Source organism: Aythya ferina (assembly GCF_964211825.1).
Source record: "Aythya ferina genome assembly, chromosome: 1".
Taxonomy (NCBI): Eukaryota; Metazoa; Chordata; class Aves; order Anseriformes; family Anatidae; genus Aythya; species Aythya ferina.
The window spans coordinates 53,997,663-54,023,965 of NC_140296.1; the positions used below are offsets into that span (position 1 = coordinate 53,997,663).

At 39.0% G+C, this 26,303-nt stretch overlaps 1 protein-coding gene across 1 annotated transcript in view; it reads left to right on the forward strand.

Annotated features, from left to right (window-relative positions):
- The window catches only part of GPC6 (glypican 6), a gene marked incomplete at its 5' end in the record, with an annotated part of 825,666 nt that extends 810,429 nt beyond the window's left edge, over positions 1-15,237 (forward strand). The window contains 3 exons of the mRNA XM_084506834.1: positions 3,784-3,920; positions 13,834-14,009; positions 14,457-15,237. Coding sequence (XP_084362960.1) covers positions 3,784-3,920; positions 13,834-14,009; positions 14,457-14,659 — 516 coding nt within the window. The 3' untranslated portion in view covers positions 14,660-15,237. The remainder of the gene's footprint in view (positions 1-3,783; positions 3,921-13,833; positions 14,010-14,456) is intronic.
- Between the last annotated feature and the right edge of the window lie 11,066 nt (positions 15,238-26,303).

A 26,303-nucleotide genomic window follows, 5' to 3' on the forward strand; every position in this document is an offset into this window, starting at 1 on the left:
GTAGCTGAAGAATAGTTCAAAATAATGGCAGGGTGACATCAGGGAGATAGCCATTAAAAGCCACACTAACTGAGACCAAGGAGATCCAGCTGTCTTAATTCAAGTAAATCTCTGCCAGAGAAAGTGGGAAGGAAATATATAAAGTAACAAAATCGCAGACTTCTTGTGTTTAAACGTTTCCACAGAAGTCTAACTAAGCTTGAAAGTTAATCTTTAATTCAAAGCATGGGAAATACCAAGGAATCATTTACATGGCCACAGATCACTGGGGGATGCAGTAGTCTGACTTCATAAATCACAAGCAAGCAATGTTAACTGAACCCTTAGTGGCTTTTACCTCATTTTCAAGGGACTGTACATCAATTGCCTATTTTTTATATACTGGCAGTGATCAAAACAATGTACAATGGGACACATGTAACTGTGGGGACTATTAAGAGACTTCCTGTGGCTATGCTTGAGGAGATCCCAAAACTGAAGGTACTGAAACCCACAGGCAAAAGTTTTACATATCATTGCAGGTGTTGCAGCACCCAATTCTATTCTGCATTTAAAACTACATTAGAAATACTTCAAAGTCATTGTCTTGTTGCCTGTCTGGATGTCTAGTGTCATCTAGAGACATCTGCAAATGGTAACCTCTCTCTAAGCTGCAATCATTTTTGCTATTGCTGCCTTTTGTGAGTCATGTAAATGTCTCCCTCTCCCCAGGCTCTAAAATGGGAATGATACCTCACAGTGATACTTGGGAGATTTAATCAGCTGTCTTTTACCAAAACCCATTGGTAAAGTAAAATTTTCTTTACCAGATGTACTTTCTACAATGCAAATATATATATATATATTTATTGTTAGGAAATTTAATAATATGTTGTCTGTATGCAGTATACATAAAGAGCATGCAAACATTATTTAGTATGTTTGAAAGTCATTGGGGAGTCATTTTTCAGAGCATATTTCTAAAGAGCCTGTGAACAGTGAGAACCTCTCTTAATCTTTTATTGAATTGTCTGAAAATACGAGGTTTGCACTCCAAATTACAGCCCTTACAGGAGCTGGGGAAAATCACTTTCCAATGGGAGTTGACTCACTTGTGGTTCAGAATAGAAGTCTGTAGTCCTAGAATGCCAGATCTAATTTGGTTAGAGTAAGAATCTGAATATAGCTCTTAACATCTGAGTTTTGAATAACTTGAAATAACTTCCAGATAGCAGTGAAGTTACTGATCTGAAAACTAATTACTCACTACCAATATCAATCAGTTTGCTTTTGTAGATGGTTGTCCAGAAGAGGTAATAAATGAGAAAATCTGTCTCCTTGTATCTCTTATTACCCAAGATTATACAGATGGACCTCCAAACCCTTCCTACATGCCCTTTTCCCTATATTGCCAGCAGTTTCAGTAGGATGTCTCTATCTGATTTATTGGCCTGTGGTGGTTTTACTCAGGTGGGTGGCTGAGCTCCACCTCAGCCACTCCTTCTCGGTCACTCTCTTCCCCTGCACTGTGGGGTTCCTCCCATGGGATGCCATCCTTCCCAAACCGACCCTGCGGGGGCTGCCCACAGGCAGCAGCTCTTCAAGATCTGCTCCCACATGGGTCCATCCCACAGGGTCCATCCCCCAGGAGCAAACTGCTCCAGCACAGGTCCCCCACAGGCGGCAGCTCCCCCGAACCCCTGCTCCTGCGTGGGCTCCTCTCCACGGACTGCAGCTCCAGCCCGGGGCCTGCTCCTGTGGGGGCTCTCCATGGGCTGCAGCATGGAGATCTGCTCCATGTGGGACCCATGGGCTGCAGGGGGACAGCCTGCTCCACCGGGGGCCTCTCCACAGGCCACCGGGTAACTTCTGCTGTGTGCCTGAAGCACCTCTCCCCCTCCTTCTTCACTGACCTTGGTGCCTGCAAGGCTGTTTTTCACTCCTCTCACTCTCCCAGCTGCTGTGTGTAACAGCATTTTTTTTCCCCTTTCTTAAATATGCTCTCACAGAGGCACAAACAACATCACTTGTTGGCTCGGCTCTGGTCAGCACTGGGGCCCTTATCTAACATGGGGCAGCTTCTGTATTCTTCTCACAAGAAGCCACCCCTGTGGCCCCCCTGCTACTAAAACCTTGCCACATAAACCCACTACACAGCCTAACAGAAGTTTACACAGCTCCCTGTGAACCCCAGGCAGTTTAACCAAGTGGCATGTGTTGTTCAGCTGTACCACCAGTGATGCTGGGGTTTTTATCCTTAGAGTGCATAGAAAGGGAAGAGTAACGGCTGCTCTCTGCCTGCTGCCCAAAACTCCTGGTCCCATGGACCAAAAAGATCAGGCATCCTGAGACCATCCCCACTGCTGATGAAGTCTGCTCGCAGTCTGTAAACTGGAATTTTATTTTTGGCTTGTCAGGGCTCTCTTACTGAGACTTTAAAGGCTTACAAATGCTGCTGGTGTCTGTGATATGAAAACACAGCAGCTAGGGCTTGGCAGAGGGTATGGAGGAGATTTATAAGATTTCTATCATGGCAAGAAATACTGTCAACAATTCACGCAGGCAAATACTGTCCTACTTATTTCTTGCGGATGAAAATGTGTGTGGTGCTTCTGAAATAACATCCTTGGATGTTTCCATCTCCTAGCATATAAAGTGACATTCTACAGGGTTTAAGCACTGCAAAGCAGTGTGGGCCATTTGCTCAGAGAGCTATCATGTCTTCAGAACAAAAGATAAAAGAGATAAATAGCCAAGTACAATATTGTACCTCAACAACCTAAAAGCCAATCTCAGAACTGAATGGAACAATGGAGAGCTTTTATTTCTCATTTTTTTAAAGAATAAAGCTCAGTGATTTCCTTTGAAAGCTATTCAACAAGCTCCCCTAAATCCTATTACAACTTAATGTGAAATGCATCTGTTTCCATAAGAACAACAGTGGCACCATTCATCCTTTGTAGTCTGTCCTTTGTTGTGTTCTCTATCTATTCTTGTAGATTTTTCCACTCTAGTAAACCAAACGCAAAACAAGAACTGATAACGTTTCAGCCAGAGCATGTATTAAGTTGGTGCTGGAAATTCAGTTTATTCCTGCTTGCTGCCTGAATCATGACAAATTAAATTATTGTTCAAGAGGGAGTTTATAATGTAAAGGAACTGTTCTGATACTGTCCCAGCATTTCTTGAACATGAAGTCTGTATCCAGCTACAGATATTTGTCTCTATCTAGTAGCAAAGACGGATATAGTCTCTGCATGCCTATATATACACAAACCTCTCACTGTTAGCAAAATCCAAATGTACTGAAATGTATTCAGCCTGTGTGTCTTAAATCAGTTGAACATCAGCCCAGCACTGCATCATATTTTTAGAACCTGCACATATAGATCTAAGTATAATATTTATTTAAGGCATGACTGAGCAGGTGGGCAAGACATTTTATGCGATTAACACTATTTAACTGAATTGACATTCAGCAGACAGCGAGGCATATTAATTCTTAGGAAGATGTATACTTAAAAAACCTTAGACAAATTGGGAATAGAAAGAGCAAGATGTAACATGCTTTTTATTAATGTCTTGCCTGTGGAAAAAGGTGAATTTGATTATTTGTATTCTCTGAACCCAAAGGCACTGTGCCTTGCTCATAAATATAGGAGTTTAGGTTTTAGCACCGTCAGTCCTTTTAACCTCCACCATCATTTATTACAGAATTAAACAACATATTTACGATGAGAGCTAATATGGCTAATATGGCTGATGTGTTTTAACCAGTTTTCCCTTTCATTGTCTCTTAATCAGGTAACAGACATTAAAGAAAAACTAAAGCTCTCTAAAAAGTTCTGGTCAACATTCCCCTACACAATCTGCAAGGACGAACGAGTGACAGCCGGTCCATTAAATGAGGAGGACTGCTGGAATGGCCATACCAAGGCAAGGTGAGGTGGACCCTTTCTCATCGGACTTGGTCCAAATCCCCATCAGGCCTGAAGCAATCACAAAATGGAGTGAATGTTACAAAGCTGTTTGTAAGAGCAAAATAGAAATGGGGAGAACAAGTAATTGTTCACACGTAGTTTGCAGCTGAGATTACCTATTGTCAAGGTGCCATTAAAGCTAGAGTGTGAGTAACTGTAAATGTGCACAGCGTGCCAGCATGTGAACACTGAAAATGTTCCCTGGTTCAGCTCCAGAAGGATAATTTATACTGAGATTTCAAAGAGCTCTTTAGCTCCATTTAGTATCCCTGTGTTGGGACTGACAGCTTGTGAAGCAATTGCACTCTTGGGATACCATACTAGGATGAAGCAGAAATTGGAATTTTGGCTCTATTTGCTATTGGCTGGCAAAGCTTAGGGCTATTTGCTGTGAGGAAAAAAAAAAAAAAAAAAAAAAAAAAGAAAGAAAGAAAAAAAAAAAGAGAGAGAGAGAGAGTCAGAGAGAGAGAGAGAGTCAGAGAGAGAGAGAAAGAAAGAGAAGAAAGAAAGGAAAGGAAGTAAGAAAGAGAGAGAGAGAGAGAGAAGAAAGGGGGGGTGGGGGGAAGAAAAGAAAAAGAGGGAAAAAATAGCCAGCAGAGAATACATATAATAATCATAGTTCTCTTGTGCAGAAGGCTTGACCTTATGTTACTTTATTAGAAGCACTATGGTCATTTGCCTTTTTTATGTGATGACTTTTCTGTGAGTTTTAATTTTGAGGTTTGCATGTCTCTGGCTTTGGCCAGGCTGGTGCTAGCTGATGAGCAGGTGTCTCCAAGTGTCCTAATGTGGGTTCATTAGCAGACAAAGGAGAGGATCTGATTAACCCTGCAGAGAAAGAGAGAGACAGATTGACTCAAGGAGTATAATAGGGGCAGTCTGGTCTTGGGTCTGCACCAGTAGCCTGTGACTATGAGGAGACAGGAGGAGTTTGAGTGTCCAGTGAGTGCTGTTTCTAGAGTGTAGTAACACCTCTTTCTCTTTATCTTCCTTTTACCCGATGATACAAATAAAGCTATAATTTAAATTAAATAAAAATAAATAAATAAAAACAACACAATAAGAAAAAATAGAAGTGAGACAAACATAAAATATAAAACCTCAGTGCAAATAACAGAATATAACAAAAACTCACAAACCTGTTAAATATCATTTTTTATGGATGGCTGGGTAGGCGGGTGGATGGACAGATACAAAGACAGGTGGCACCCATGCCATCACCTCGCCAGTTTTATAGGAAACACACTACAGGGGGAGGTCTTGCAGTGAATACATGCCCTTTCACATGCCTTACTGCATAATGCTCAGAATAATTCATTTTACAGACCAGAGAAGAGAGCTGTATGGGCTGCTAATAGTCCACCTTGAGATGCATGTGAAAAGATCTGTCCAAAACCAGGAGCACTCTTACAGGTCACTGCTCCATTCCTTTGTCCCAGATCCAGGGAAAGCCCCTGGGGACTCTAACAAAGACACCTGAGAGGAGTGTCCGGCTGTTACAGCATTCATCACAAAGGAACAGCGTGAAGAGAGAAATAAAGATGTGTTTTTATCTTCCTCTATAATATCTGTTCTCGCAGGTGTGCTTTGTAAGCTATGACCCCAGGCTGGCATGCTGCAGTGGTTAAACAGAATTTCCAGGCCTCACAGCAGGGTACTGTGTGTCACATCAGAACGCACACATTAATAAGAGATATATGCTGCTCTTTCTACAAAAGAGCAGTCAAACCAACCTGTTAATATCCCTCCTGCTTCTCACAGCCAGTGCTAGTGTTTGTACCACATCTAGCAAATACTTTTCATCTCTCTTGTGCACTAAAGGAACTAGCAAGAGCTCCAACTTTGGGGAGAGTTTTGCAGGTTCGTTTTAAGCTTTTCATCCTCCTTTTGCAGTATTTACCATATGGGAAACCTGGTTATTTTCATTAGATTAATGTTCCGGAGCTGTTAAGAAAATCTATCCTCTGCTGATAATCTCCTTGATTAATTTAACACAGGCTTTCCACTGGATGTGGAACCATAGCTTCACAGCATCACCTGAAAGCACAGTCTCAGCAGAACTAACCACAGCTTCTCTATTTGTTCTCTATTTTGTACGCATTCACAAAGGAAATGCATAATCATAATCTTAATAACAGAATTCAATAAATGCTTCAGGTGGAGAGAATAGTAATAAATAAGAGAGAGACCATAGGATGTCATGGCCTGTATATGAAATAATATTGAACATGTAATTAGCTTGGTATGCAAAATCACCTCCTGACTGGTGAACAAAGATATTTACTGCAGCGTAAAGAAAAATCATAAATGTTTCCATAAACATATTGACTACCATCTGATAGCAAACACTAGTTTGAAAGAACAAGGGTAGCAATATCTGGCCACTGTGCATATATTTACTTTTGATCATTGTGTAGTCTGTTATAAGCACCTTTGTGTTACAAAAAGAGTTGCATTTTGAGTTCCAGAGAATATGATAGCCGCTCATGAGAAAATAAAAGAAAGGGAAGGGAGGGGAAGGGAAGGGAAGGGAAGGGAAGGGAAGGGAAGGGAAGGGAAGGGAAGGGAAGGGAAGGGAAGGGAAGGGAAGGGAAGGGAAGGGAAGGGAAGGGAAGGGAAGGGAAGGGAAGGGAAGGGAAGGGAAGGGAAGGGAAGGGAAGGGAAGGGAAGGGAAGGGAAGGGAAGGGAAGGGAAGGGAAGGGAAGGGAAAAAGAAATTTAATCACTTCCTGTTTTCCTTAGTTATTAGTACTACAAATGAGAAAATGAGAAGACAACTTGTTGTTGGTCACTGCTGGGAAAGGAGATTGTTGCCGGGTTTTGATCAGAACTTGTGACTGTATAAAGAATTAGAAACTTTGAATTGCCAGATACACGTTATGCTTCATATTTCATTTTACACATCGCCCTCCAATGCTGCTTTTGCAGGAAAAAAGTTACAAACCTGAGATCACACAGAATGAAATCTAGGCTTCCTCCTGAGAGAGACATTACACCAAGGTCACTTGTGGTTATTGCAGTCCCCAGATATCGCTCTGTTGCCATGATTAATTTGCAGTGACACCAGCGGGGGCTAAATGAAGTTTTCCAATTCACAAATAATCATGGGGTAACAGAGTGATCCATTATGGCGTTCTGGAAGGGTGCACTTGTCATGTTGCTGATCCTCTGTGAAGAGAGGTTTTAATCAGGTCACATCAGGTAGAAACCAGGTGCTGTGCAAATGGGAAAACATTCATTAGGTGGATGAATCTCTTTTTTTTGGAAAATCAATTTAAACAACAAAAAAAATACTTCAGACAAAGTGCCTTTCAGAGAGATGCCAAGCAGAGATGCCTATCGTATCTGTATTCATTAAAAAAAATTGAACATAATTTTACATTTAAATAATGGATGTCTTCTGCCAGACGCAGAGACATATTTTTTTTAACACATTTAGAACGTAAAGCCATAATTAAGACCAAACTTTAGAAATGTAGCTCCTCTCCTATCTGCAAATAAATCCTTAACAACAGCTGATAACCTCTTCACTGATACATGTTTTCCAGAAATTAAGGGAATTTCCCAGGAATTTAGGAATTCAAGCTTTAGGAGGATTTACACCAGATCCCATATATTATTCCTTGAATAAACCAAGTGACTGTTACTGCAGTGAGAACACTACCCAAATCTGCAACCATTCTGATGGCTGGGAGAAGAGCATCAAATTGCTCCGACCACCCTCAGCCAACTGGGTTTAACCAACCTCCATGAGAGATGGTGTCAAGAACAAGTAAACAGGTAGATAAGGCAGGCAGTAATTATAAGAGAAAAGAAAGCTAAAGAGAAAAAGAGAAAGTTTTTTTAAAAAATAGGCACACTACAATTTTCAATGTCTAATACAATACTAAATAGTATTTCATCAAAATGAGCAAGGAGCAAGTCTCAGCCAGCATGAATTTTTCAATTTTTCTCTTCGTGCTACATGTAGGTGAGCACATACTCCCCTTGCAGAGATCTTGGTGAATCTCAGCTGGGAAGAAGCAGTGCCTGCCCTGGGCAAGTGACTCCTTGCTGGTCAGCAAGGCTTGCAAATAGAATGAGCTGAATGTGCTTTATCCAGGTAGGCAAAGATAACCATTTAGTGCCACCAGTGGAAGTGTGAAAAAAATCACTTCTTGGTAAGTGCAAAAACTGCCTTTTTTAACTTCTGGCTCTAGTTTATTTTTGTGGCTTCTTGAAAAAAAAAATGGCAGATGAACTATTCTCTCCCTCTCCTTCTGGCTCCTCAAGCTTTGCTCCAACATGGTTAAGAAATTATTAAAATACTGAAAACATCCTTTGAGGGTTACGTCCTGAGCAAACAGATTCAGATGAGGTGATCTAGTTAACCAAACAAGCTAGTTTTCCACTGCACTTATTGTTCTGGACCAGCTGTGACTGCCTACACTTATCTCAGCCTGAGTAAGCCTGTGCTGCATTTTGTGCCGTATTGCCTACAGTTGTGGGCACCTGGAAAAACTCCAGTCACTCCAGTACTGCCAGGGTGGGATGCTCCAGTTCTACTGCAAGCAGCTGGCGTGGTGGCAAAATATGGAGAACATTGCCCTTAAAGGCAGATGTCTTTTAAAAACAGAATATTCCCCTCTTTTTTTTTCTTTTTTTTTCTTTTTTTTTTTTTTTTGTGTGTGTGTATGTGTGTGTTGTGGTTTTGTTTTTGTTTTGGGGTTTTGGTTTGTTATTTTGTTTTGGTTTTTGATAGCTGCATCTTTTATGTAAATGATCTGAAAGATTTATCAGTCATTTTTAGATGTAAAAAGGAAGCAAACACCCTAGAACATTAAATTGATATTAAAGGAGGGGGGAGAGGGAGAGAGAGTGGTTTTAAATAGACTTTGTGGTGCTTGGCTATGGTGTGCCAAAAAACATTTTTGTTGTCTCTGCTGAGACAAGCAAGAACTGCAGAAAGGCTAAGAGGAACAGAAGCATTAATATTTTAGAAAACAATGTAAATTACACTAAACTCCTGACACAGCCAAACAAGGAGCAAACAGCAGAAAACAAACAGCATTGTTCAGCCTCTCAATAGTCAGAGGACTAAGAACGTTGGGTTTGGGGTTTTTTTTATTTGTTCTTTTGCTAGGAGAATGCAAAGATTCAGGTTGGCATGATTTTGGTTTGTGTTTTTTTCTTCATTTATAATGGGCATACAGCTCTTGTAATGGCCAGGCACACAAAGAGATCATTAATGAGAGCAGAAGCAGCAACAAAACTTTAAATTCACAGGGGTGTCTCCACTTACAGAACTGCAGCAAAAGCAGCTGTGTGCAACAACTTTGCCCAGCCAGCAACAAATCTTCTGTCAAAAAGTGGTCCCAAGGCAAGTCTTGCAATTCAGTGCAACTTAACCCTACCTTGCACACATCAAAATGCTTCTGTCAGAACATGTGCTGGGACGCTTCTCAGAGACTGCCACTCAAGAAACACCTTGGGCTGCATGTTTCCATATCTGTACCAGTCCTCTAAAAAAGGAAAAACAATTCAAATATATTTACATTCAATATAAGCTTTTCTGCTTTTTTTTTTTTTTTTTTTTTTTCCCCTGAGGAAGTAGGTAAACTAGTTCAGTAATGAAGACAGAATTCAGCTTTACATTCAGACATGTAAATTCACACATTTAAATACAGATGCCTGTGGGTGAGCTTACAGAAAATAAGGGGTCAGATGTGTTGCCCAAGCTAGAGTAGACAGATATGACATGGGAGACTATCTGCCAGAGATGGGGCAAGACCTGCTAGAGCAATTAAAAAAATCACCAAAGTTAAGGTGCTTGAATTGAGCCCCAATACCCAGTCAGTGTTGCAACTGCCTAAACACTTTTAGCTACTGCTATGTGAGATGCTATCATGAAGATATCTGCAAGAAGCTGGCAAATAAGACACCGGACATATGAGATATTCAAACCCTACTGGAGTAATAGCAGGACACCAAGAGGGACACCTTTTAGATAAAGTGACACTCAGCACCCAACACTCAACACGCTTGCTTAAAGAAAGACACCTAACATTATGTTAGATGCTCTAAGCATCCAAGACCTCCCCATCAAGCTTATACATATGATGCAGGACCTGTGGGAAAGCCTCACCTTTCAGGGCTGGTAACCAGAGAAGAGGAGGAATAACCCAGAGCAACTGAAATTGTACCAGATGTCTATGTTTGTGAAACTAAACCCCAGCAGATGAAATCTAATGAATTAGTCATCTAGCCAAAGACATGTAGGACCCCAACACCTTTCCCCACACCACTGGTGAATATGCCTCTGGCTAGTGTTGGCTAGATTATTAGTCAGGCATTGGTCATTGGTCATTGCATTAGTCAGACATAGTCAGACCAGATGGTCTTGGAGGTATTCTCCAACCTTAACAGTTCTATGATTTTATGACCTCGTGATGACTAGATCTGGTGAGAGTGGGACTCTACTCATATTCACACGCCTGTATGTAGACATACAAGTTTTGTTATCTACAGAAACCTAAAGATGAGTTCTCAGCCTAACTCTATATTTTTTTTCCTTTTCTGCCATAAATGCCAAGAGGTTTATTTACCTGTGATTTTAAGTATCCACCTAACTTTTAGGTAATTAGATGGTAATGGGTTTCTTGCGATCTACATGCAATATGGCTAACTTGCCCATCTAGGTTAAGATGCACCAGACCATTCTCATGAGATGTGAACCACCCTGGAGAGCACACCTTGGGGGCTAGCAGTACTTGTTGGCACCCATCCTTCCCCATCACATACAATACCAGAAATCTAGGGACATCTGTGCCAAAATTAGATGTCTACATAATTCATGTTGGATCACAGTTTCATGTGCTTAATGTAAAAACTTCTCTGAGCCATGCTGATATGATTTTAAAATGCCTGAAGTTCGATGAATTTGCTTAAAGCTTGATGAATTGATCTGTGTGATGCTCCCTGTAGAACCGTGTTAACACCCATCTAACTTAAAAACAGATTTAGGCAGTAAAGACTAGATTTACACACCTTATTTGATAATTATACATTGAATAATCAAGCCCAGCTTATGTTGAAACAAAGCTTTCCATCACATCTTATATTTTCCCTATGTAGAAATGTTTTCTCTTACAAATCTACTGTAATGCAGCTGTTGCTTCTGCATCCCCAACACTTCATGTAAAACCATCTGTATTTTCCAATAAGTTCTAAAACATCTCCTCTGTATATCATTTACTGCAGTTTTTCCTTTGAAAGCAGTTGTAGCTCCTCCATGCCAGGAATATTTTGGGGATCATCAGATCCCGATGCAGATACTGGCAGGGGGTGACAGATTGAAATCACTTTCTACAACAGACTGGACTGGCACATTTAAAGTTAGATGATCTTCAGAAGGACATCTGACCCACACTGATTGCAGTGTAGAATATGAACCTCAATAAAAAGCAAACACCAGAGCACTCTCTTACCACATTAAGTCTCCAAACTAGCTCATATTCTTTCCATATAAAAAGCTTACTTAAGAAGTCAGTACATTCTTCTTTTATTATTGAGAATAAGACAAGAGGAAATCAAACATAAATCAGTCAAAGAAAGTCTGTGAACTGCAGTTCACAGCTAGCCATATCTTCTCACGGATGGTTTGCTATAAAAAGCAGCTAACCCTTTATAAAAAAAAAAAATACACACAAATGCTCAGAGATTTAAGATCACTTTTAGCTGCTAATAGCTATGGCCTTTGTTATGGACAAGATACTGGGAAAGATCAACATCTTCTCCAAGCTGGTAGGGCAATACTTATATTCTTACTTTTTTTAATCAACTGCACCTTGAAGTCACTGATTTACTTCTAGGCCGAGTAATTTATCTACAGCAGCCATTTCATTTGTAGAGACGTGTGACAGATGGAGGTGCTGTTCCTTTGCAGCTCAGAGCTTTCCTGCATGCCAAGGTCTCCATCCCTCTGCCTCCAGGCAGCTCTGCAAAATTATTTCCAATTTCTATCTTTGGTGATTCATAACGTTGCAGTCTGCAGTCCTTTGTACTAGGGGAGGTAGCTCTGTATTCTCTGTGTAGTTTAGACTGTACCACAAGAGTCTGGATGGGATCCCTAAAGCACTGTTATTTCTTGTTATGGTACCAGTGAAACATCAAGAAATGCAGTTTGAGGCTGGGTGGTTTTGGCAGTCGTGTTTCGTTCTTCTGTGTTCACACTCCCCTGGGATTATTCTCATGTAAGCTTTCAAAGGCCACTGATGACAAATGAGTCTCATCTTGTGAAGCAAGCACCTATTATGATGAGACTAAACCCTTCCCTGGCTCAGCAAAGCAGTCATCATTCTGTGAATCTCCAGAAGCAATATAAAACTTATTTTCGCTTAACCATGACTTCAGTAGAAAGTCATTTCTTCTCCCATACTTTCACAGTTGTTTTTAAGGAATATATTTATTTTCCAGACCCGTACAAACAGAACACTGGCACCAGGGCCAAATTTGAATATAGATAGCAAATTAGGTTGGCACCAGTAAGAGAGAAGTAAAATACTTTTAAACTACATTTGGCACCATACATCATGAAGGTTTGCCATTAGTAGACTAGACTGTTGTATGCATGCACATGAGGAGTTCCACAGACATCAGTAGGATAGCCTGTTTTGTAGGCTAATTACAAAATACTCCATAACCTGATAATGAACATGAGAAAAGGGTATATCTGCCCCAAATCCCTTGCAACCTAAATATGAGACAAAGAAAGTAGATAAAAAAAGACAGATAAGAGAGAACAGGGAAGCAGTGATACAGTATTTTCTCAGGATACAATGCCAGCACAGAGAATAATGTCCGCCTTTTATCAGCCCAGCAGCTGTAAAAGGCACAGATAATTTTTTACAGCAATTCAAAGTCAGAAATAAGGTAGCTTTGCAGATGTCTATAAGGAGTACCTATGAGTACAGAGAGCAGCAGGGGACAAAGTGTGCATACTTAACAAAAGATGATGAAGACTTTTACTGTAGAATGATTGGAGGAATAGGCTGATTTTCTAGGAGAGAGATATCTGCAAAAACACTCTTGATCCCTGTGAGCAGTATAAGACTGCATTTGCCAAGGTCATAGAAGGGAATGCTGCAGTAATCAAGAGAAGATAAGCTAGGAGCCTGAATAAAAGTTTCAGATGTGTGGATGGATAGAAAATGCCATACCTTAAATATGTTATGCACAAAGCGTGTGGGAGATGCAAGCATAGCCCAAGGAATAAGGACTGAATGAAATAGTCTGAAAAAGCTAGAGTCTGGTGAACTCACACCGCCATTTATAGGTCTGGATGTCAGATGTGCTGGAGTTTACTGTGGTCAAAAAAGGAATGTGAGGAAGGACTGGAGAAGAAAATGAATTAAGTGCCTCATTTAATCAAGGAGAGCGTAAGACCTCAAGATTGGCTTCTGAACTATCTCAAAACAAATATAATATTTATAACAAAGGAGTTCCTAATTTTTAAGCACCAAGAATATAAACAGAAGAATACATGGCTGGATGCTTAACTTAGTGCACAACTGTTCATATCAGTGCAGGATGTGCAGTGACTTACTGCTGGATGGTGAATCTTTTCTGTAGGTTACAGTCATTGCATGTGCTGGGGAGTACATGAATAGTTATGAGGTTGGAGAGCTTAAATCCTTTCTGCTTTCCACACAGCCAGGATACTTAAAAGAGCCTTTAGAGCCTGTAAAATTAAAAACATATTTTTAACATGGTTTCAGTGGAGCTGTTAAAGAACTACATAATCATTATTGGTGTCAAATTGCTTCATACAGCATTTACTGTTCAGTCTATTTCTGCAATGTACTGCATTCAAACTAATCATTCACCCTACCATATAGATACTTGCCTGAAATTATGAATGATGGCTTGACCAACCAAATCAACAATCCAGAAGTAGATGTGGACATCACAAGGCCAGACACCTTCATTCGACAACAAATCATGGCTTTACGTGTCATGACTAACAAACTGAAGAACGCATATAACGGAAATGACGTCAACTTCCAGGATACAAGTAAGAAACCATTAGCTGTCATTAAATAAGCATATTTTTGAAATGCATTTATAAATCATTTCCATTTTAAATGGCTTTGTGTTTGTGTTCCCTGCTTCCGACAACGTAAAAAAGTCTTACTCTTTTCCACAAAATCCCAATTACATATTTGTGCTTCTCTTGTTTATCATCATATCAAGTGCATCAAAACACTGAGGGTTTTCCATTATGCGGTATTTCCATTAATTTCCATTAAGGGAGTCCAATCCTTTTTCAGAAGGGCATTTCAACACCTAATTAAATCACAGCAGCTTTCATTCGGATGATTTATTGAATGAAAGTTACTACCCCAAATGCTTTCCCATTATGTTCATCCCCACCAGGGCACTGGGTGAGACAGGAACAAAGAAAGGGAAAATAGTTTTAACCCAGGACCCTCACCCTGTTTTCCTCACTCCTTTGCACCAGGTGATGAGACCAGTGGCTCTGGCAGTGGAAGCGGCTGTACGGATGACATCTGTCCCACCGAGTTCGATTTCATCACAACCGAAGCACCGCCTGTCGACTCTGACAGGAGGGAGGTGGAGGCTTCAGCCACGCAGCCTGGCCGATCGCTGCAGATGTTGCTCATCATCTTCATCAGCCTCATACTGCAGAGACAATGGAGATAATCCTGGATCTGGTCAGAGAAACTGTGTTTTAGCTACAGAAACAGCCAACTTCCTTCTTTTCTTACACTCTTGGACGATGGACCATGCCACAAACACTTGCAGTTTTCTATGAGAAGAGAGCAGTACTGCAACCTGCTTCCCTTTTTGTTTTCCCAAAGAGTACCAGGTGCCAGACTGAATTGCTTCCTGTTTTTTGCAGATATCTCTGAAGACAATATCCACTCTTGAGAGAATTCTTTCTCAGATCTTTATTACAGGAGACTTTTTGAGCTTCATTTCCTTTTATGCTGCAGAAGTAAAAGGATCTTACAGTGATTTTTTTTCCCTAATGAGAAAAAAAAAAAAAAGTGCTGGGGGGGAAACCAAGAAAAGAGTTTTCTTTCTGAATTGGGCCTAACTCAAGTCTGCTGCATTTCAACTGAAAATCAACACAAAAGACAAGAAAGAAAAAAAAAAAATGCAACTGTTCTTCACTGACAGTCAGGTTTCTTCTAGGAACTTCTGTGGGATGATTCACGTCATCAGAATGATCATTGCTATAGGAAGGCAGTCTGGATTTTTTTCCGACACAAAAGTTTGTCTCAACGGTGAATGTCTTGCACTCCATCTGCCAACCACATCAGATTGGTATGAAGGTATAGAAAGTTGAAAAATAAGTTTATCTTTTAGTATGACAGTAACTCCACTAGCTTCAGAATATCATATTACAGTTTCTTAGGGTTTAAATCTTAAGACACAGGGAAAAAAAAAAAAAAAAAAAAAAAAAAAAAAAAAGAGTAGTAGCACGATTTTGCCTAGCTTCTATTAGTATTTATCTATGTTATACAATTGGCATAGATTTCCACATAGCTCACCATCAGCCGTGGTGGTAATGCTAAACAAATTTCCTGATAAATCTCCCCTCAAGGGTTTGGACAGAAAATAATCTCTTGTGATAAAATCTCCTTCCTTTTGTCACTGTTCTGACATCGATTAGGACTTTCTGCTACTATGTTTATTATCCTACCAAGATGGCAATTCTCTAATGGACTAACAACAGCGACCGGATCAATAGTGTGTTTCACATCTAACTACATCTTTCATATCAGTTAATTTCAGTATCACAAGGATTTCTTCTACAACTTTCAGAACAAACAAGTATATAGTACTGACATGGAGATTTCTTTCACTTTTTTAGTCTTAGTATGATCATCTATTTTTATATATATAAATATATATATATAAATCACAGATTTTAACTTCTTAATTACAAGCTCAGGGTTGACACTTCTTTGTAAAGAAAAAAAAATGTTTGGTCAACCAGCTCTTCTTTTTTTGTGCTACTCTGAAAAGCAACCCTTTAATGACTGGTCAGCATGAAAATCAAAGAAGAGAATTTTTTACATATCCAGTTGTCCATTTCTTAACAGGTTTGCAGGGTGGGGGAGAAAACCTCTCTCATCTTTGTGTATTTGTGTGAGCATGGGAGTTTGTGTGATAGGCCTAGAGAAGGAGATAGATGTCATTTGTGAAGGCAATTTTACTCACAGATTCTTCAAGGATACATTGCTTTAATAATCATTGTTTGAATGGCTGTGGTCCTGGATAGAGTTTTCATGATTTGCATCTGGTTGTAAGACCTGAGATGGAAGCTATTCAAATCCTGGACAAATGAGTGTCAACAATTAGACATCAAAGACTTCCCTCCTTCATCAGCCACAGACAAAGGGCTCCTGTGACAATTCTGTGTGGTGCTGAAATGATTCACCAGAAACTCATTTCCTGATTCTTATGGTGACTCTGGAAATGGTATAGACAAATTATGAAAACATTGCAAAGTCATCCAACCACATAACAATTTAACAACGGAGCAGGTAGATCATATCCATTGCAACCTCTTTTTCTTGTCAAATTATAATTAGCTATCGATTTAGGCACAAAATTAAAGGAGAAAACATACAGCACATTAGGATAAAGGATACATAAGCACTTTTACCAAAAAGTATTTACAAATTTTCTATACAGTATGTCTAAAAAAAAGTATTTTTTATTTCATTTGTTTACTTTGCAGTATAATGATCTATTCTTGGCCCAACCTAGTGTGCAGGAGTCACTGGCTAGATGTTCAGACCATGTATGTCTTACACCAGCCTTAGCAGTGTTTCCTGATGCTCTGATGGCTCACTCTAGAGAGGACCTCATGATTCAGCACTTAATACATTCAGAAAGTTAAGCAGTGTTTAAGCCAATTCTCACAGGCTTTTTTGTTGACCATGGTGCAGCAGGTACTGAGCAGAGGATCTTCTCTTTGAGTTTTGATTTTTTGTATTTTTGTTTGTTTGTTTTGTTCTTCCTGAACTTGAATACAAGGAGAGTCCTTTAAAACAAAACTCCCCTGGTCCATCTCTTTCTACCTGTATACACATTCTTTTTTGTGCTATTCCTCCTCAGTAATCTTGTTTCAGGACAAGCTAAGTCTCATTTTTATTGTTCCATTGTGTATTTATTCCATGGCAACTGATACTATTTCCATCAGCTCATTCTGGGCCTGGAAGTTTATTGACAGGTAATGAAATCCAGCCCCCGAGGCAGGTCCTCCACTGTAGCTGCTTCACACAGGTGGACTCCAGGGGTCTTTGTGTTAGCCTTGGCCTGGAGTTAGCTGATATGATGACTGTGGGTTTGATGATCTGGTGTGTGAACTGGGTCCAGTGTGCCCTCAGCTATTCGTGGACCTCCATGGATCATGGGCAAGGAGTAAGAGGGATTGCTAGGAACTAGGGGCCTGCTGAGGGCTGTTCTTGGAGGGGGGTTAAATGTCTTAGCAAGGAGCTTGCAGGAGGGGCCCTGCTCTGCTTGGGCTGAATCTTATGAACTGCTGGTAAATAAACCCAACTGATCTCTGCTGAAATGTGATTGTCTCGTGGGAGTTCTGTCAGAAATTTATGTCTTTCATATTATTCTTTTGTTTATTTTTCTACTATGCATGGCAATATCTTGTCAGGAGACGGAGATCCCTTTGCATGAAGTATTAGGCATACATTTCTTTAATAGTCCCAGAAGGTTGAATATTCTCTTTACAAGTTGTATTTTTCTGAGATTAAGAGAGCTATTAAATCTACAGAGCAAATGAAATTGGGGAGGAAGGAAAGAAAAGAAAGAACAGTCATGTTCATAAATGCGAGAATCTACATAATTTCTAGCACTTCTATTTGCACCTCCTTTACATCCAATAAGTCTTCTTTTAAGGTAATTTTTTCATGTGCCACAATTCAAATATTTCTCTTCTGCTAACAGCTGGTAAAGGAATAATAAAGAAGACAATTACCTGTTCAAGAAAAAGGACACCATTTCTAAGGAAAAATCCTTTTACTGTATAAACCTTTTATGCTGTGCAACCTGGTTCTTGCCTTTATATGTTCTTTAAAGAGGAGGTTCTTTAAAAATCAGACGCAATGAATAACATAGCCAGTGCTAAAGAACCCTGTGAGGTTTTCCATTTTATCATTAATTAATTTGATTTCGCATTGTCCCCAAATTTTTAGTGTTTAGTATACTGCAGATTTTTTCTACTGATGATTCTGCATACTCCTGTAACTGCAAGGCAGACTACCTGAGGTCTGGCTACATCTTAGGCATTTCAGAAAAGACAATCAGAAAGAATTGAAAATAGAAGATAGAAAATTCCCACTAAAGAGAAAAAACAGAAGAACCTGTGCCCTGGGGTTCTCTTAAGGGCTGATCTAACCCAGTTCCCTAAAAGCATCACAGACCTCTGTCCACAGAAAGCTCACAAAATCTAATTCTCGGTCATACAAATCAGCCCAGTTCTGTGTGATTTTAGGAAGGATCATTACAGCTGTACATTCCCACAGCTGTGTGAACCTGTTTGAGCTGCTTCCATGCAAAATGGCTACGAGCAAGAGCTGTTCTCGGGAGGTGGGCTGCATGTACACTATCTCAGCAGGCAGCATTTGCCTTCATTTTGCTAACTGACCCTGAATCATTATCAAATGTAACTATACTTATTCACCAAGACTTTTTTTTATTGCTTCAACATAAAAAAAAATAAATTACAGCACTAATGCGAGTTGTGGTTTTCATTTTTTATTCACTCCCAAAGATAATCCATTAAAATTGAATAAAAGAAATTGTAGAATAATTCTCATGGAAAAATCAGGTTTCTACAGTTTCATTATGGAAACAAATGTCTGGACAGACTTCAGATATTAAGAATAAATTAACATTTCTCAAACCACAAAGCTAGTATTTACTATATTAACCCACACATTTTCAAACCTGCTAGATGAGAATGAATAGAATTAACACCAGTAAAACATAGCATTACAAAAGCCTTAATTTCAAGGGAAATTGAAAGGCTATGACTTAGCTGTGGGGTTGAGAATATGTTATCAAAATGCAATAGAACATCAATGTATACTTTCAAAAAAATTGGGGCAGGTGATGCACCAAATAGGGCAATGTTTCCATTCCAGCTACTCACATGGTCCGTGCTTATCATATTAACATGTGTAATTCTGACTCTTTTTTGAAAAAAATACTGATAGAGACCATAGTGTCATGATAACAGTGTACCTGAAAGATAAGCAGTATGATATTAACCCTTTTCTCATCCAATAAAAAACATAGGAAACCTAATGGAGAACCAGGAACTTTAATATTGACTTTTAAAATAAACTTTTAGAATCAGGCAAGAAAGATAGTCTCAAATTAATTTAGTCAGACCATTTTACAGCAGTCTATTGCTGACCAATATAACTAAACAATCACTTGAGGATTATTTATCAATGTAATGTGAAGCATTCACTGCTAGTACTTACTACTTTTTCTGCTGAACTTACTGTATGGTTTACAGCTCTGATTGTGCATCACATGCAATCACTGCATTGCACTTGTGTAAAATCCCATCCCATCCCTTACTGAGGTAAATGAGAGCTTTGTCATTGGCTTCAGTGAAACAAGGATTTGGACTATAAACAGACAGAGTGAAGTAAGTCCTTCTTTCTGGAAGCTGTTCATATTTGATGTCTTTCTCACTCTCAGAATAACAGCAACATTGTCCATTAAGAGGTGACATTAGCATCCTCATGTGTGTTTCCAAACTTTACTCCAAAGCACTTGCAGTCTTCATGCCCAGCTTCCCCACAGCTGAGGTCTCTGAACTTCCCAGAAGTTGAAGAAAGTCACATAGATTTGTCCTTAGCTTGAACCATTAAACAAACCATTGATGTTTATATAGAAAATAAGACAGTGTTTAAATCAGCTCTCCTTTCAACTTATTTTTAATTATGTGGCATCAATACTGAACAGCACAACATGGTTGAAAGGCTTCTGTCTCATGGCACGCTGAAATTATTTTTTCTGCTTATTTATCCTCCCTTATGCTGGCACCAGGAAATCCATGAGTTTTCATGCTTTAATCACTAGGCAGCATCCAGTGGTGTAGTTTGTTTATCAAATTAAGAACAGGTGCATTACCAAAAGAAGTTGTCCTTTTTCTTGCAAAGGATGAGGAAAATAAAAGTATCTATTCATCATTAGGAAAAAAAAAAAAAAAAAAGAGAGAGAGAGAGAGTTAGAGAAAAGATACAGAATGTCACCTATTTATCTTAGATATAGTGGAGTACCTTCTGTCAGTACCTCTGAAGACCTCTTAATGCCAAATTTCCTGAGAAGACAAATCTAATTCCTCTGAAGATTTCTAAAAAGTACAATTTTATGAAAAAAAAAAATATATATTATATATATATAATATATATATATATATTATATATATATATATATATATATATATATATATATATATATATATATATAAGGCTTTTAGTTCCAAGTGGCAGGGAAGATGGGAAGAAATGTACCTTCCTCAAAGTGAGAGGCTAGTCATTTAGACTGTTATGTTGCTCTTCCTCCTGGAGCTGCTTCTAACCCTGCTCAGGGCTCTGCTGAGCTACCACTCAGATGATCTGAGGCAAGAACCCTCCTGGGAGGGCCATTTTTCCCCGCCAGCAGGGACTGTGTTCTTCCAAGATGTTTAGAGGGACAACTGAGGAGTGAGAGGAGCAATGACTTCACAGTGACACCGGGCAGACACATGACTGTAAGGGATTAACTATTGTTAAGTCACACAAGAGACATCTAGGGCTCCTCACTGCTCTCCAGCTCTTACCTTGACCTACTGTTTGTGAATTTTCTGTGTTATCCAGTTTAAACCACCCACTTGTGTACATAGCAAACACACAACACAAGTCAGTGATGTTTCTCTACTCTTCTGCAAGGTATCTCTTTCTCTCTCATCTTCATTTCCAGGTGCTTTGCCTAATTATCTTCCAGTGTGTGAAGAATAATTTACTACCTAAAGCAGACTTCTGTGTTTTCCTAACTTTTTCTATAGAAGTATCAATTATTTAGTAACACAACTCCTTTGCATTCTCTCAAAAATAACTTGATTCCATTACACATCCAGTGAGTTTTCTACTCAAGACTAAAGAGGTCCCTCGTGTGGACTTAGGAGAAAACTCAAACTCCAGTCATTGAACCAATGATTTGCAATGTTTAGCAGGGGTCTCCCAAATTCCGCTAAACACCAGGTTATATGTGAGCTGTGGTGTTTCTCCCCTCTCTGCCCTCAAAGTATCCTGGACCTGAAAAATTTTTCAAAATTAATGTTTCATCAAAGCTAGTGCATTCAAGAAAAAAAAAAAAAAAATCCTTTTTAGCAAACGAGTGTTTTCTGATGATAAACATTTCTAAGCTTTCTGTGACTCTCCCTCCTCCTGCGTGCCACACATCCTTGTCTGTCTTCAAGTCACCAGTGTCCCCATGACTGTTTTCTTCTCTGGGCTGAAATCTTTCCAGTCATTTTAACTCACTGGATTTTCTATCTCTTTTTCCCAGAGCACTATGCCTTTGGTAACACTTCAAGCTTTTTTTAAATTTTTTTTTTCCTTTTTTTCTTTTATTTTCAGGCAACAAATGTAGCAACAAAGAGATTTGGTCCACTTCTCTCTATGATTTTTTTGTTTGTTTGTTTTCCAGGCTTTAGCAGAACCTACCTTTACCTTTCATTATCCATTCCAAGCATATACTGCCAGGAGCATGTTCTTCACCACCCAAGATAAATCCTGATAACTCTTTTTTTCAATCTAATGCAGCATTATGGTTTATAGATTATATTTTGACTTATTCAGTTGTGGCAAAATTTTGTTTCTTCCCTGTAACTATAGCACGTAATTTGTACTTCATTACTGTCTGCTGTGCTGATGAGCCAGCAAAGCCAATGGCAAGGAATTTGTAGATTTTCTGTAGCAAGATTAACTGAACAGGTAACGCTGTCAGGAAACATTTCACATCCATTCTGTAGCTGATTGTTTTGAGGTTTGGTGATGGATTTATTTTTTTCCTTTCATTTTATTTTAACATTTACAGTCTCATTTGATTTACTTTCTTATTGGCTATGTGTATATTATATTATATGCATGTAACATAATTATAGATGAACTGTTACAGTCTTTAGATAACACAGATAAAATTTAAGTAGTCAGTCAATCTTTGTCTGCTTGTATGAGCTGTGGAGTGATGAACACTCTTAAAAATCTATCCAAAGAGAAATTGGAGGAGTTCAGATCTCAGCTTTATGCTATTGGTTGAGCTTGAGACTGCAAGAATATTGAATATTTTGCAAATAGTTTCTGAATATGTGTATGTACATGGTGGTAGATGGGGAAGGGGGCACTTGCATCTCCAAAATATTCTGAAGCTTCTTTCCAGCTTTTACCTAATCTGAAAGCACATTTACAAACGAATAGCTTGCATTCAGATGTTCAGAGATCTCAAACTACATAAAATGATGGACATCTACATACAGACTCCTTCCTGGTTACTTTGCTTTGTTGGTAGGCAATATTGTTTAATTTCCACTAGCAATTTTGTTACATTTAGTAAATTCAAAGAAAGCGTGTTATTGAAACAGGTCAGATATCTTGATTTGGGTTTCAATTGACATTTATAGTTGCCTGTTAAACTTTTACGACTCCAGATGTATGAACATTGCTTGAAAGCATGCAAATTGTTAGCTCCAGTTTTGATGCTGTATTTCTAGATTAGTATTTAAAATAGTTAAATGTGAGTTGATGGAGGGGGTGTTTGAAGGCAAGTCAAGTTTAGAATAAAATTGGTTTTACACAGAAATAGGGCTGAGTTGAGAAAATCTCATTAAACATTAAACCCGCTTTTCTACAGATCCAATTTTAACATTTCAGCCTAATCTGACACACAAAAAAATAAATAAATAAAATTAAAATAAATAAATAAATTAAATAAAAAAGACTACAGGTCCTGTTTATAGATCATACCTGGAACTAAATGATACAGCTTCAGCTTTAGGAGAGTTTCAATCAAAACAAAAGTCAAAGAAAAATGCCAAGTTCTCTCATTTCCAAATACTACTTATAACAATACATTATTTAGCAGCATATAACAGTGTGTGTGTGTGTATAGCAGTGTAGCAAGGCAGAGTTTGAACTTTTAAGGAAAAGGTTCTTTATGGCTTTATAACTTCAGAGAAGTAATGTACCATGGACAGGATCAGAAAAAATATATACAATTGTTTTGATACATTTGTGAGACAGATTTCACAGAGCCCAATATTTTTTTGTGTAAAATGCCTTAAGTCACTTTCTGTAGGGCTAATGCAATTGAATTTTTTTCTGTATATAGCCTTTTATAATAATTACTTCGGATGCAACACTAGACTTTTCTTTCCACTACAATCAATATAGAGCCTTACAATTACCGATTATGATACACAGACTACGAAAGCTCTGCGTTATTAGCTATAAATGCACTTTCAATCCATTTCAAGACTTAGAGCTTGGAAGCAAGAAGAGGTGACAGTGCCAAGAGCACCAAGACCTTCCTGATAGGCCATGCTTATGTCCTCTCAGGCTTGAAATCCTTTCCTGCCCCATCCTTTTCCTTTCACCCCATCTGTCTTCAAGAAAACCAGCTGTGTCTTAAGGCCTATGTTCATCCCACCTAGCCCTAGGCACTTCAGGGAGCACAGCACTTGGCAGAGTTGTCTTTCTGGGTCTCTGCAGTTAGTCAGAAGAGACGGGCAACTCCATATCTGGGTTGGAGCGTCTCTCTTTTCCCTGCACAGGCAGCCTGGGTAGACAAGGTCTGTCATTTAGGCACCTCACTTAAGTGCCTGTAGGTAGATGCTGCTGGTGAGACTGGGGAGATCCAGGCCTCTCTCAGACTCTCCCCCATCCTTCTCCTTGTTGGCACAACGGTGCCTCTTCTTCTTGCCAATGATGGAGTGGGGAGCCTGGACAGGAATCCCAGGTGGGGAAGTCACAGTATAATGACTCCTTTGTTTCTGGGCTGAAACACTCCTGATGTAACTAGACGTACACCCAAAGTACATTCACTGTGTTGAATTCTGCCTAATGCTGTTATGTTTATAATGTTCCTTATAAGACTTTTCAACCTCTTCCTAGTTACAAACAGGCATTGTGGCTGCCTTCATTGTCCATATACACAAGGGGATGGAGCTCCAACACATCTTTCCTGAAAACCCAGATGCCTTTCCAAGGCTGGTAAAAGCAGTTCAGGAGCTCAAGTCATCTCAGAGAGTTAGAGAGGAGTCAGGTGTACATCTCTGATGGGCAGAGACCAGATTATAATAGTGCCTCGAGAGCGACAGCAGTGATAAAAATACCTTTCGGGTTTAATCATTAATGCACTTATTTTTTGTCAGTCTCAGCCCTTACTGCACCAATGAAAGGAAAGTACACATTTCTGAAGAGGTCAGTAGAGAAGGCAAGGTTAATATACACAGGATAATGCTGACAAACCACTAATACACTTCTTGCAAAATAGCTGATTGTTATGTGTCAGAAAATAACTTTTTAAAAGCTGAAAATAAGTAAGTGCATCTTCCTCTGTAAGTCCTGCCATCTCATGGGACTTCATAAAGAGAAAATTCTTTTTCTTTCCCCAGACTACCTTTTTGGGGCTGGTACTTGAAATGTGGCAGAAACCAAAAGTCCTAGTTGTAAGGTACCCATTCAATGTCTGATTTTCTATGTCTTCTGTTCTTCCACTTTGTTTTAATTTTTATATTTTGGAGAATGGCATACTCACGTATTATATGTGGGCATGCATATTGCTCCCTATATACATATTTATTTACACACATACACACACATATATATCTATATAAATGCAGCCACAAGCCAGTAATTTTCAAGTTCATGTGTTATAAAAGGGCATTGGAAGGACTCCATTTACCATAATACCTGACACAGACCTAAAGAGAACAGTACCAGGCAGGGACTTCTGCTTTCGAGATTATTATAATTTGTGTCTCTATAAATGTCGTTGCAATTTTCTGAAATAACTGTAGAAAGTGTGAGTCCACAGATGTTATTTGGCAACATCTGCTGGTACTAGTATGGAAAATATGAGGGAGAGGGGGAGGGAGAGGGAAAGAGAGAGAGAGCTATTGAGATAAAAACAGCAACCGAAATGGTATCTCATTCACAGTATTTTGGGGCTTTACTGTTTTGCATGTCATTATTTCTTGCTTTTGCTTTGAACACAGAAAAACTTGTAAAAGTTCATTAAGCTTTTCAGAACCCCTGCCTCCTTCCTTTCAGGCTACAATAATCAGTAAATGATCAGTTTTCTATATTTATGAAAATACATCCTTCAAACATGAACTGGGTAAAATATTGATTATCAGAACTGCCACCCTATTTGGTTGTGTTTTTTTTTTTAAGATGAAATTCATAACCAACAGAGGTCAGCTCTCACTCCTAATGGTATCATCTGACACACACACACCCTGACTGAATTACAGATTTTTAATCATACTGCCACTGTCCATCATCCAAGAACGACACGACACCACAATACCCAATGGATTATTCTCACAACCACTGGATCTTTTTCATCACATCTTTCCTTTCCACACACTTTTCTCCACAAAGTTTTGATTAGTAGAAATGCATTCAGATTTCCCTGTGGATAAAAAGAAGGGAAGTATCTGACATTTTCAAGACAACTTCAGATGGTACTGTTCAGCCCATTGCTTTTCCGTTTCCCCTGGAGTCTTTACTAAGTCCAGTGCACAACAGTTAATGTGGTTTTCACAAAGCAGTGATCAGTAATGTAAATACCATTTCTTCCCTCAAGACTTATAATGAATTCTGTGTTTCTTACGCTTGTTTCTTTCACAATTTGTCATGTCAAGAACGTTAAAGATGATATTTGGAAATCACGGAAGAGTTAAACCGTAAACTGCTGTGTTTCTGTCCATTAGTAAGAAAAGTAAGACTGCAGGGATATTTTGTTGGAAGGGTTGTATTAACAGTCATTTACATATATATATATTTGTAGCGCTATGCCTGCTTCCTTCATGTACCTTAAATTACTACCAGATAATGAATGACCCTCTATTAAACTCATTTTTTGTAATGCATCTTCCTAAAATATAGACATTAGAAGACCTTGTTGCTCAGCCAAGGTAATTTTGCCTGGTGCAATATTGTGTTCCTAGACAAAGGCATTGAAAAAGGCCATACATTTTATTTTCTAAATCAATACTTCCTTTTGCTGCCTACTGAAAAATCTTTTTTTA